The sequence below is a fragment of the Anguilla rostrata genome, chromosome 4, assembly GCF_018555375.3.
Source record: "Anguilla rostrata isolate EN2019 chromosome 4, ASM1855537v3, whole genome shotgun sequence".
Classification (NCBI taxonomy): domain Eukaryota; kingdom Metazoa; phylum Chordata; class Actinopteri; order Anguilliformes; family Anguillidae; genus Anguilla; species Anguilla rostrata.
In genome coordinates, this window is record NC_057936.1 from 21,000,206 (window position 1) to 21,013,990 (window position 13,785).

General features: G+C 48.1%; 1 protein-coding gene across 1 annotated transcript in view; it reads left to right on the forward strand.

Moving 5' to 3' along the window:
* LOC135252789 (reversion-inducing cysteine-rich protein with Kazal motifs-like) overlaps positions 1 to 13,459 on the forward strand; it is a 47,258-nt gene extending 33,799 nt beyond the window's left edge. The window contains exons 15-21 of the mRNA XM_064331293.1: positions 559 to 681; positions 1,148 to 1,319; positions 3,831 to 4,026; positions 7,003 to 7,213; positions 8,341 to 8,414; positions 9,257 to 9,412; positions 12,022 to 13,459. Coding sequence (XP_064187363.1) covers positions 559 to 681; positions 1,148 to 1,319; positions 3,831 to 4,026; positions 7,003 to 7,213; positions 8,341 to 8,414; positions 9,257 to 9,412; positions 12,022 to 12,237 — 1,148 coding nt within the window. The 3' untranslated portion in view covers positions 12,238 to 13,459. The remainder of the gene's footprint in view (positions 1 to 558; positions 682 to 1,147; positions 1,320 to 3,830; positions 4,027 to 7,002; positions 7,214 to 8,340; positions 8,415 to 9,256; positions 9,413 to 12,021) is intronic.
* The last annotated feature ends 326 nt before the right edge of the window (positions 13,460 to 13,785 follow it).

Genomic DNA, 13,785 nt, shown 5'->3' on the forward strand with positions numbered 1-13,785 from the left:
CATACGGCACTGGGCTCTTACAGTGCCACCTAGTGGACAGTTATCAAATTGTTTTATAGGGAAAAACAGGCAGGGAATGAATGAGATGGGGTTTTTCCCCCTCTATTGTGAATGTATTCTTGTCACTGGAAGCCTAAACAATATGGCTGAAGGTGGCATTAACCTAACATTTCTCTGAATCATGGCCGATTGTCTTACTAGAATTGGGAAGGATGCAGATAAATTTGACGCGGAAGATATTTGCCATTTGATACAGTTGTGATCTTGAATACTGGAGAACCAGAAAGGTAATTTGATGGTGAGACTAGTGCTTCACTTTATTTAGCTACATTCTTTAAGATTAAGATTTCCTTATTTGTTCTTTATTTAATATTTAGGTACGTAGCTGTATACCATGGAGTACACACTTTGATTCAGTGGAAACATTAGGTAAACAGTGGGGGAAGTGGGTAATGCAGGGTGAATGCAGGTGAAGTTTCGTGGTAGTCCGGTGAGCTGGCTGTGTCAGGGTTGGACGTGCCGCTGATGCGGATGTGTGATGTTTGCCGTTGGCCACAGATCACGGGACGTCCTTCAAGGTGGACTGCAACCCCTGCTCGTGCTTCGCGGGGGAAACCGTGTGCTCCACCCGCGAGTGTTTGAGCATGGACAGCTCCGAGGAGGACCGCAGGCTCTTCACAGGTGGGGGCGTCTCCACCCGAACAGTCTGCGCATGCCCTTCCCTCAGATCCCTTGGTCGCGGCGTTGCGTAGCGTTGCGCGTGCATGGCGGTTTGTGTTACCCGCTAGCGGGTCTTTTTTTTTCTGAGTGATGTTAGAATTTCTTGTCTCTGTTTATCTATCAAGCAATCGATCAGTCAACAGGTAAATCTTTATTGTACCTAGCTATCAATTCATTGTGATGCCTAGTTAAAAATTGAATTGTGAACAAGGACCCACGGTGTCATTGATGAGATCATGAGTGCTAATAGCTCCCCCTTGTGGATAATTCTCGGCCTGATGAACACGAGTGGGAGTGCGTGTGAATTACAAGCCAGGTCCATGAGATGCTTCACATCTGAAAATGCACATATGAGACATTAGCTTTTTTTTAGTGGGTGTTTGGCGCTTGCCGCTGACCTGGTGACCTTTGACCCGTGTCTCTGCAGGCCTGCCGTGCAGCTGTCCGGACCAGTTTGTGCCAGTGTGTGCCCAGAACGGGCGCACGTACCCCAGCGCCTGCGTGGCGCGCTGCGTGGGGCTCCAGGACAATCAGTTTGAGTTCGGCTCCTGCCGTAACAGCGACCCCTGCTCCCCGAACCCCTGCCAAAAGAGTCAAAGGTGAGAGGTCACGAGGGGCCCGGGGTACCCCCCCCCCCCCCCATTCTGTCTTGTACTTTATTGTGTCTCGTCTTCAAATTTTCATGTGTGCACCGCTTACCTTGGTTATGTATGTTGTGCTCCCCTTTCAGTGAAGATGGTGTTGCATACTTTGCATGTGCTGAATTGGAAGGAGAGAATGCGCTAGGCAGCGTTTGCCACTCTGTGTGCATGCGTGTGCCCTACAGCAGTGATCGTCCTTGCTGGTCCTGGCAGGCCACAGGGACTGCTGGCTTTTGTTTTCATCTTAATATCTGCAACCAATTCAGACCCAAGAAACTGATGCTTTACTTTAAGTGCCAAGCAGCTAAAAAAAACCCAGCAGACCAGGAATGAAGATGACTGCCCTGTAGGGGGGGTAGTGCTCAGCCTGCGTACTTGAGTCAACTCCAGGCCTCATTACATCACTGGGTTTCAGTGTCAGGCTAATCCCATTTTTACACCCCCAAATCTCCCCCCCCCGCACAAACCTGGTGCAGCTGTGCCGGCTCTGTTTGTTCAGGTGTGTCGCGGTATCGGCTCGCGGTAATTAGACCTCCAGTCACAGTGCGGGGGCGTGTTATTTTAACCTTCCGCCGGATTCCTCCGTGACGCGGCGAGATCCTCGGGCCTCCTGAGCGCAGCGCGCCTCTGAAGAGCGTCCCTGTCGAGCGCCGCTACGTAACCGGCCTGCCGCGCCTTCGTTTCCTCACCTTCAGCGAGCGCGCAGGCGTATGGCCGGACGTGCAGCGCTAACGCGGTCCAGGCTGCGTCCGAGCCGCGCAGGGCTGCTGCTACTCACTGTTGTACCTGTTTTGCGTGCACTGACTTCTCGCCGCATTCATCATATCACTCCTCTCTTAATGTTGCCTGCCAGGCCTGGGGGTTGCGGGTACCTGTTCGCAAAGACTTTGACGTGACACGGCGCTTCAGATACGAGCGCAGGACCGCTGATTCGGGCCGGCTCAAAAAAACCGAATCCCCAAAATCAACCTAAATTCATAAAACCCTTCGGTGCAGCCGTTGTGAATTTTGAGTGTAGCAATGATGGAGCCGCACTTCTTTTGCCAGCCCACCGAAGAATGAGCTCTTTTGGCAGAGTTTTTTATGCCGCACGGCGTGAAACACGTTTCATTGCCTCCCCTGTAGCGTGTGCCAGAATACCTGTGGGTTTCTTTAAACCAATATTCTGTTACGTCATAAACAAGCTCATAAAACAGTGTATTTCTCTGCTCAGCACCACATTGGTGTTTTTATGAAGCCTCGACCAGGGCCCAGAGGCAGAGAGACAGGCCGGTTGCTAGGGAGTGGAACCCCAGCTGGGTTGGTGTGAGAGAGGGGATGATCCATCATTGATGAGCAAAACTCAAAAACTTTTCCCTGTGAGTTGAACTCATCATTGAAAAGTTAGGGATGAAGTACTTTGTGCTTTGATTGAATTGCCCACCCCCCAACACAAACACACACACACACACACACACGTTCACAGTTAAAATGCCCTCCAGACTAACTGGTGATTTTTTTTCTGGGTTTGTAGCATTCTCACTCTAGCCAAGGTTGTTTTCTACACTGCAGTTTTGGTACCGTGTTGCTTATCGATTTTAACCCTATCAGGGGAAGCGTCCTTCTGTGACTTCCCTCATACCACCCACACTCCTCTACACCCCCCTGACGCTGAAATTGTTGGCATGATTCTGGTGTGAAATCACCATGTAACAGCCATGGCTATAATATACTGTATGAAATGTTGCTTTACAAGCTTTGTAATTGCAGTTGTGTGCTGCACATGGCAGTTGGACCCTGTTAAAAAAGCTGATGCAAGTGTGCACTTTTCTGGGTATTTCCCGAAGGCAATAAAAAGGTGGGAGTAATTTAGAAGTTTGTTTCCATGACGTTCTCCAGAAAGGGTTATTTCACTGGGGCTGGGATGCAGGTGGGATTCACACGGCGTTTGTTTTTACAGCACAGCTGTAGACCTCAGTTTCCACTGAGGATTCTGAACAAAGGAATGGAGTTGTTGATGATAAACATGTTTTTACTTTTTTACCATATGTCCTTGAAGTTTTCTTAACAAAGAAATTAATTATAAGTTTTGGTGCCAAAGAATCTAACAGGTGCTGTGATGATGCCTCTTTATGCAACACCTTGAAACTGTTTTGCTCTGGAATGGAGTTTAATCACAGAAAAGGAAGCCCAACAATACGTTATTACAGCAAACTTTGTGTGTGTGTGTGTGTGTGTGCGCTCTTTAGTGCATGTGTGCCTGTGTGTACGTGTGTGTGTGGGTGGGTTTTTGTGTGTGTGTCTGTGCATGTGTGTGTGTGTGGGGTGAGGGAGGGTTGTGTGTGCGTGTGTGTGTGTGTGGGTGAGTGTGTGTGCGTGTGTCTGCGCGTGTGTGTTGAACTCTCTCATTGGTGTTGTGTAGATTGTCTTCCCTTGCCTGCAAAGTGGGGGCCCGTCCGTGTCTAAGGCCTGCCGTCGCTGTCCTTCCAGATGCATACCAAACCGGCGCGTGTGTCTTAGCGACACCAGCGACTTCCCCTGCATGCAGCACGAGTGCGTGGGGCGGTCACTCGTCTGCGACAAGACCCAGCTGGACCCGGCGTGCGACACGGCCAACATCGAGCACTCCAGCCTCTGCCTGCTCTACCAAAGAGGGAAAACCCTGTCCTACACGGGACACTGCCAGGTAGGGGCCACCAGGGGGCGCTCGCTATTCTCCACGTGGACCTGCACCAGCTCACCCAATTTACCCGTCAGTCCTCACATCCCCACTTTTGGAATGCTGTCAGCATGTACTCTAAAGCTACAGTAATCAGTGATATACGCTTGACGGGAAACGCTGTTGGTTTGATGTCATGCATTCAGCTCACATTGGGGCACGGAAATGTGCTACAGCTGAGCTGTGCGGCTGAAAACTTAATCTGTGCTAACGCTAATCTATATGCAAAGGGGCACTGTGACGATGCGTGCTGCGTACCGTGGGGAGTGCAAATCTAGGTCACTGCTGTTGACAAGGAGCCATGCAGAATTGCTTTCCGATATATAGACTTTTGAAATGAAGTGCGCTTGTGTGTGTGTGTGTGTGTGTGTGTGTGTCTGTGTAAGAGCGGGAAGCGCGGCAGTGAAGGGACTTGAGAAGATTTCATTTGGCAGATCAGCCCTTTGCTAAAGCTCTCATTTGTAGAAGCTGTGGCAGAGGGGCACTCAGAGATTGGCTGCTTGCAGTGTTGGACTCATACAAACGGGTTGTTGCACATGAGTGTACTTGTTGATGTCGAAATGGAGGGGAGGGGAGGGGGAAACGTTCTCTCTCTGAGTGTGCGTCTATGCATATTTCATTCAGCTGTCAGAACAGTAGAGAAACACACATCACTGTCAGCCAACCCATACGTTTCCCAGCACACACACATGCACATAGACACAGACAGCTGAAATACATACACAGAATGCACAGAATGATTACTAATACACACACACACACACACACACGCACACACAAGCACACCTATACGGCAGTGCATAATCACTAATGGAAGGATCTGGATCTCATAAGGCTGCAGTGATATAACATGGATGTATTAGTGGTTATTGGTTATTGTAAGATATGTGAGGAAGTCTTGGGATTTTACTCAGAACGCTCCTCTCCGCCTTGGAGAAGTTGCCAGTAACAACGTCTCTACTCCACACCGTCAGTCACACAGTTTCCCCTTCTTCCACCTCATCGCTTCTCGGCAGATTGAATTACCTGCTTCTGCTTGCTCTGCTTGTGTGTATTCATTTTCTACAGCAGTTTAAATGAAGACAGACTCGACAGGCTTTGGGAAGCAATTTCATAACCTTAGGATGTGGGTATCGTTATAAGATAAAATATTTCTCTAGTCACAAAAAAGACCCTGATAAAGTAAGGAATCTCTGAAGGAAAACTGACAGTTATATCATTTTCTTTTCTAAATAAGCAGTTTAATGAGTGAGGAGGTGGTTTTTGCTGTTTTTATGAATGATTTATTTGTTTATGAGATGCTCATGAAAACAGCTCACATTTTTATATTTTATCCATTTATTCAGCTGGATTTTTACTGCACAGTATACCACATTGACTATCCTGCTCAACAGCAGTGTGTGTGCATGTGTGTGTGTGTGTGTGTGTGTGTGTGAATGTGTGTTGTGTGCGCCTGTGTGTGTATGCGTGTGTGCATGTGCATGCATGCATATGTGTGTGTGTGCGAGTGTGTGCATGTGTGGATGCTTGTGTGCATGTGTGTGGTTGCGTGTGTGTGTGCATGTGTTTGTGTACGGATTTGTGTGTACATATGAATGTACCCGAGTCTCCATCCTCCTCTATGCCTTCATAGATCTGCATGTCAGGAGAGTAGACGTCATGTCGAGTTAGCATTCACTGACTGTATGACTTTATAGAAAAAGGCTTTGAGTGCGGTCCAGTGGTGATGAACCCCTCCATGTGATTCACAGAGACTCTTAAACATCACAGTGACAGGCCTGTGATAGCCTCACAAGGAAGCAACACTTCCACCGTGGTAGCGCCACTCAAAGCTAACGCTCGGTGCATTTTAGCTGGAGATTATCCAGGCACAGCGATTTGCACGCAGCTGCCTGTCTCTGAGCCCTTTGCTCTGTACCAGTTTTCCCGTCTTTTTTCCTGTAAGCTGTCTCTTTCTGTTGCTCGTATTTACCAAGGTAAATGCCCCTCCCTCTCTCTCTGTCTATTTGTCACACTCAGCTCTCACTCCTCTCTTTACTCTTTTCCTCCTCCTGTCTCCATGGTGATAGCTCTCGCTCTGTCCGTGCTCTGATAAATGGACAAACAGACAGTTCTCCAGCCCTGTATGTGTTCCCTGTGTATTCCCTCTCACACACCTTGATTGTGCACACACACACACACACACACATCCTACTGTATGTGGCAATAGAGATGGTGGTCATAAATGCTGAACTGTAGCTGTCTGAAATGGCCTCTTCTTCTGGGGATTTGGGTGGTGCTTGGAGGGGTTCATGCATTTCCTAATGAAGCAAGTGCGTATATACCACCGCCCCCCCCCCTTCCACACACACACACACACACACACACACAAACCCCCCTCCCCCTCCCTGTGTGTGTATTATGAATGTACTGTACACAAATTCCAGAGGACTGCAGTCTAAGTCTCATTAAGCTGGATTTGGTAATTGATTTTCCTTTGGGCCCACTGAAGTGTTCCCTCTCCCTTTTGGAGTGCGTACGTTTGGAGCGCCTGTTAGCGTTTGAGAGCCCTGGGATCCTGTTTCCTCGCGGTTCAGCTCCTCTGACGGAGCTCCTCTCCACTCCTTTTCGAGAGGCGCTAATAGGAAGTGGCCAGGTTTTCGGCGGGCCACTTACTGGCGATCGCCCGTTTAAAAAAAAGAAGCGCTCTTAAGAGGGCGTCAGGTTAACGGGTGAAGGGCCTCGCAATCAAGCCAAGCCAGGCGTGCTGAAGCAAGCGATCGCCTTCGTTTGGGGAACTCTTCAGACAGAGAGCACGAGTGGTAGTTTAAGGGGTGAACCGCGCGGGTCAGGAGTTTGCCTTGCTGATGAGCTCGTTACACCTCTGTACTATTTCTTTCTCTTGATACGTGTGTGTGTTTGTGTGCGTGTGTGCGCGCGTGCGTGTGTGTGCGTGTGTGGCAGGATGCCTGCAGGAGACCCAAGCCCGTGTGTGGTCACAACGGGGAGACGTACGACACGGTGTGCGAGGCCTACTCGGACCGGGTTGCCGTGGACTACGCCGGGCGCTGTCACGCGGTCGGGGCGGTGTCTGAGTACGCCTCCGACTCTGGCTGCAACGCCGTTCACTGCCCTCCCCTCTCCGTAAAGGGCTGCAGCCCCGTCACTCCGCCAGGTGGGTGGGGCTGCCGCTCAGAACTCCGCCCACCCCGATCACCCTCCGCAAAACGGGAGGGGCTGAGTATGCGACTCTGAGACTTAAGCACAGTTTTATTTTAGCTATGGACAGGAAAGTCTATTGATATGTTCATACCGGCTATGCGGTGATGGATTAGTAGCCCTTAGTAGCCCTTCTCCTTATGGGGTTCATTCAGCCTGACTCTCCCCCCACCGCTCTTCAGACCCCCTCCTGCCCTCTCATAACCCTGCCATTCCACACAGACAGGGAGGACAGGACGATCTGCTGAGCCTAGTAACACCCACACACTGACTTTTAAATGTGGACATTGGACATCCAATCAGTATACTGCACAATACTCACTGCAAGAGAGCAGATAACTGGTGTGTACTAGTAATGATGCAAGAATATATTTATATAGCACCTTTCATTTAAGTTATTTTTAGCCCAAATTGAAACTGTAGATGAGACACTAGGATGATACTAGTAAAGAAAAAGTTGAAAAATGCCTAAAAGGATCAGAAATACAAGCCGATTTAAACAAAAAGATGCATAGAAGTAACCCAAATCTAGTAAAAGCTAATAAGAATAATGTTTTGTGTGGACTTTTTTAACTTGCCACTGTTTGGTGCCTTTCCTATCTGCAGAGGCTGGCTATCGCACAGTCTAGAGCATGTTTGAACTGATATTTCTTTCTAAAGTTCAGCAATGCATTCTAGTGACAAGCCATTTATAATCACTTTAAATTAAATTCCAACACAAGCTGCAGGTGAACAGATGCAAGTGCAATATGATTGGCGATGACAGCTCACAGCCACCAGGTGGAGCTATAAACCAGCCTGTTTACGCGGGGTCATTTCAGTGCAGCAGAGCCATTTTACCCTGCAGTGCAGTAAAGTACCTGAGCACTTTGGCCTGATGTGATCGTTCTGCACTGCCTGAAGCCCTGTTCACAGGTGCATGCATTGGAAATGTGTTCCAAAACACTGCTGAATTGAATGTATGATATTGCTCCACGGAAATAATGTGTTAACTGCCACTGATGGATGTGTAGGTTAAATTTGAAAGGGTTTGCATGACAAATGGGTGATTGTGTCGACACTGACAGTGTTCTGTGCCTGTAGGTGCCTGCTGTCCACTGTGTGCGGGAATGCTGCAGATACTCTGGAACAAAGAACAGATGAAAGTATTTGCCAGGGTAAATGTCTCTCTCTCTCTCTCTCTCTCTCTCTCTCTCTCTCTGTTTACGTTGCTGTGGGTGGGTATAGTAGTGGGTTTCTTTTTGTTAAATATATTTTTTTTTGGGGGGGTGGGGTGGGGCAGGAGTGGGTGTTTGGTTTGGAAATATATTGTTCTGACATGGCGAGGTTAGAATCAATTGCAGTTTTTACACTATTGTATTCACTTAGCCTCTGTTATTGAGAGGTTTGATGCTCTTCTGTGCCCCACAGTTCTTTCATTTTTATGTCCTTAGTCTTGGGAATGGCATGATAAATTAGCAGCCTTATGTTTATTTTGGTTGCTTCTCCACAGAAATGAGTCATATTTTATGTTCTGTGAAAGCAGTCGGTCTTTAGTCATTTTTAATTAGTTGCAATTATACCAAATGGCCACAAGAGGGTATTCAGTTAACTGTCTCATTGATGCACAGAGACAGATTCTGTGGCAAGGTGAATGCATTCCTGCCAGGAGTAATTGACTAGCGGTGTGCATAAGACTAAACTAAATGGGCAAAATACTGGCCTGGGGTGTGTATTCAATAATGGCTTTCTGCTGATAGCATCACATCTAAAGAGGATTAACAATAAAGCCAGAAACAGTACAATAATTCTTACACTAATCCCTGTACCAATCCAGCAGTAAACACAAACTCACCACTCAAAGTCTCGGCAATATGTGTACTAAGTCCAGGAAGTCACTGTTAAAGAAGGAGCTGAAGCAGAGTGTGTTTAGAGTGCTGATGTTGGTATGAGGCTGGGGCCGATTCAGAACGGACGTGCGGTGCTGTGCTTATGGGAGTTGACCTTGTGCATTCTGCAGCTGAACCAGAATCAGCCGGTGACGGTTCATGACATCCTGCGGATCCTGCGCCTGCACATCTCCGTGCCCCAGTGTGACATCTTTGGCTACCTGAGCATCGACTCAGAGATAGTTGTTCTCATTGTGCCTGTGGACCAGCAGCCCACACCCCTACAGGTACTGTACAGCATTTATCAGCATTTACACTGATCCACTGCAGATATATCAGCATGTACACTGATCCACTGCAGATATATCAGCATTTACACTGCTCCACTGCAGATATATCAGCATTTACACTGTTCCACTGCAGGTATAGCAGCATTTACACTGTTCCACTGCAGATATATCAGCATTTACACTGCTCCACTGCAGATATGCTCCACTGCAGGTATATCAGCATTTACACTGCTCCACTGCAGGTATATCAGCATTTACACTGTTCCACTGCAGGTATATCAGCATTTACACTGTTCCACTGCAGGTATATCAGCATTTACACTGTTCCACTGCAGATATATCAGCATTTACACTGTTCCACTGCAGATATATCAGCATTTACACTGCTCCACTGCAGGTATATCAGCATTTACACTGTTCCACTGCAGATATATCAGCATTTACACTGCTCCACTGCAGGTATATGGGCATTTACACTGTTCCACTGCAGATATATCAGCATTTACACTGCTCCACTGCAGGTATATCAGCATTTACACTGCTCCACTGCAGGTATATGGGCATTTACACTGTTCCACTGCAGATATATCAGCATTTACACTGCTCCACTGCAGGTATATGGGCATTTACACTGTTCCACTGCAGATATATCAGCATTTACACTGTTCCACTGCAGGTATATCAGCATGTACACTGTTCCACTGCAGATATATCAGCATTTACACTGTTCCACTGCAGATATATCATCATTTACACTGTTCCACTGCAGGTATATCAGCATTTACACTGTTCCACTGCAGATATATCAGCATTTACACTGCTCCACTGCAGATATATCAGCATTTACACTGTTCCACTGCAGATATATCAGCATTTACACTGTTCCACTGCAGGTATATCAGCATTTACACTGCTCCACTGCAGGTATATGGGAATTTACACTGTTCCACTGCAGGTATATCAGCATTTACACTGCTCCACTGCAGGTATATCAGAATTTACACTGTTCCACTGCAGGTATATGGGCATTGTGGCCTTCCTCACCACCCAAGGTTGCAGTTGCCACAGCAGTATAAGAACCAGTGCAGTGAGTCTCAGGATCAGTTAACAGAAAACGCATTTAATTGTATTAATTGTAGGGGGGAAAGGGAAGGGGGAGCAAAAATAACAGAAACTTCTTCCCGGTCGGGGTATCAGTCTTCCTCTCCAGGGTAAGTACGATCCTCCTGGAGAGACAAAGTGAACAATGGTTAGGAGCGTGTGATGGGCACTGGTCAGCCCAGTCCAGGTCCGTCTCCTCTCCTTGCTCCGTTCGGCCTTGTAGGACTTTTCCTCCAGCCCTCTGTCCTTTTCAGCGTGGGGAGACCACTCCCCCAGTCACAAAAAAGGTGGAAAGTTGTAATCATACAATTTCTACACGTGCGTTGGCTCACAGCCGCTTACCGCCCTAGGAACAGGTGAGGCGAGAAGCCAGGCGTAATTTCTCTCCCTAGTCCCAGCCAGCCTCTCAGTCCTTTGTGCTGCTCCTTATATACTCTGTGAGGCAATCACTGAAGCAGTCTCAGGTGTGCTGCAGCAGAGTGGAAAATTCCACATACCTGCACTCTGCTGCAGCCCTGTCCATGGTGCTGATCCTTGGTGCTTCTCGTGCTCTCTTGTGGAGCCCCAATAGGGCCTCGGGGCGCCACAGCATTTACACTGTTCCACTGCAGATATATCAGCATTTACACTGTTCCACTGCAGGTATATGGGCATTTACACTGCTCCACTGTGGGAACAGCGGCACTTTCTCTTCTTCACTTCAAACACAGTACTGTTCCCACTGCAGTCTGACTGTTCTCATGTTCACTGGAGTAGTGGCTTATAGAGTCTGTTAATAAAAGCCCATTAGTGTGACATTCCCATAGATACTCAGGGGGCAGTCTGGGCTCAGGGTTTCACTTGGGAGCCAGCACCACGTCTTTAAATTAGTCATCGACGCACGCGGACATGCCCAGCCTACGAGACCGCGCTCGCCGTCAAACATGCACATCTGACTGAATTAGAATCAGAGGTGGTGAGCAAACGCGCTGTCATAAGTGGTGTGCTGGTACGTGGGGAGCGTGGGTGAGGTGGCCCTGGGTTGAGGTTCTGACAGGGTTCTAGTGATGCCTGTAAACGATCCGCTCACACACACGGGGTGAGCTCTGGCTAACATTCAGAACCAAGAGGACATTCCCGACCCCTCCTCCAAACCTTGGAGGAATGAGTACTTGCTGAAGTGTTTCTTTAGACAGTTGAAGTGTCCCCACTGTTGCCGTAACATCCTGTGTTTATCAGTGACAGCACACATTTCTGTGTTCAGTGTTAAATCATCTCTGCTAGACAAACTTTACCCTGAAAGGGTGACCTCTTGGAGCCATATAAACTCTGTTAGAGAAGAGAGAACACTGATGGTGATACTGTGTATGCGTGCCATTTCAGGTTATCTGGTTGGGTGACCATGTGACCATGCCAGGTCATCCCGCACAGTATTACCATGCCCTCTCTGACACACACCTCTCCCTCTGTTGCCTTGGTTACCGGGTCCCCCTTCCCCCTCCCCGTGCTCCCGTTTCCTCCTCCAGATCGAAGCCTGCAGCAAGGAGGCGGAGAAGATCGACTCCCTGATCAACTACGGCAGCCCCACGCTGGTGTCGCACGTTCCTCTCTCCGCCTTCCTCACCTCGGAGGTGAAGATCTCCACCCTCAGCTCCGCGGGACGTCCCGCCGCGACCTCCCTCTCCCTCTCCCTGCTCCTCTGTCTCCTCCTGGTGGCCGCCTTTGGCCCTGGGGGAGCGTAGCCGGCCTCTTTTGATTTCGTCGCTCGCCGCCAGCGCGCGGGGACCTGCGTCGGACCACTGAACCGTTCGGCTATTGGACATGACTGACAGGAAGCTTTCCCCTCCGTTGCCGTGACAATCATGATCGCGCCTAACAGGGTCGATGCCTGGTCAAATAAAGAAAGGGAGGAGCTGCTGAAATATCAGCGTATCACCTTTTTAACTGCTCTAGCGTTGAAAGGGAGCTGACAGGTTTTCCCTCGGTTCTGTTAAGTGTCGTTTATTTTTATTTTCTTAAAGCTGCAGTATTGTAGCACTTTGACAGCAGGGTAGAGACCAGATGGCCGAATGTCTCTGTGAGGAAGGATATTGTATTAGACAGATGCTCTCTCCAACAGTGATATTTGTCCGAGTCTCAACGGCCCAATTATTTTTCATTCGCATCTCCAGGTTGTACACGTCTTAATGTAAATAAGAAAGGTCGGGTGTCAATGACATTAAAGTGGAACACCAACAGGTGGCGAAAATATTATGATCTATCAGCTCAAAGACAAATAAGGGATTCATTTTGTTCCTAATGTATAGATAATCATGAATATTTTTTTTCTGAAATGAAGAACAATAGCCATGCTAATGACAATGACAATCATTGCTTTATCCCCGTGTGGGTAATTATGACAATACGCCTTGCTTGAAATATACACAAAATTCATATATAAAGTAATGCAATAATTTTATAATGTTGATAAGAATCTGAGGTGTTTTATTTTGAAATTCGGAAGGGGCGGGATGCACATGTGCCATTCTAAATGTTATTATTCCTGCATGATGACAATTATGAAGTGTTTTTACTCGAGAATGTATTGTACCTTGTCTCTCTTGTGTGTCGTCTCTGTGCCTATGCTCTCTATGCCACATGAAGTATTTCCAATGATTCAGTATTACTGTGCTGGGCAGCTTTGTAGTATCACGCCCCCACCTGTGGAGGCATCCTGGGGTGGGGCACGGGAGGGGGCTGGGGGGGGGGGCTCTATCCTCTCTATTCATCCCACTGTCTTTGTTCTATGGGGGGGGTTTGTTGTTTTTAAAAAAAGTCAATGTGATCATATTGCCAATGTGTAGAGCGTATATAAAGATAGGCACTTAAAGGTAACTCTAAACACGAGTCTGTTGCGCCATTTCGTCTCACTCTGGGCAGTGTTCAAATTGCGTATTTTATTAAATATAAAACCTGAATCTGAAAGAGTGAGCCCTGTTGTGTTGTGTGTCTCAGCGTCTGCTTGGAAGCTGCGACGGTGGAGGACCAAGGCCGGCGGGTTTCTGCGTAGCGGCAGGAAAGCTTTTACGCGGCCGTATTGATTGTTCAGTCACGCGCGAGTCGCGGTAAGCTCTGAGGGGACAGTACGGCGAGTGCGCAGGGAAGCACTCAGCTGCTGAGGATACAAAATAACGAATCTGGTACACTGCTTGTCAGTCACATTTCCGAGAGAACAAACGAAGGCTTTGTGAGGCAGAACTGAAAGGTTACAAATGGGTCCTGTAATACCCAGATAAGGGCCTATATCCACC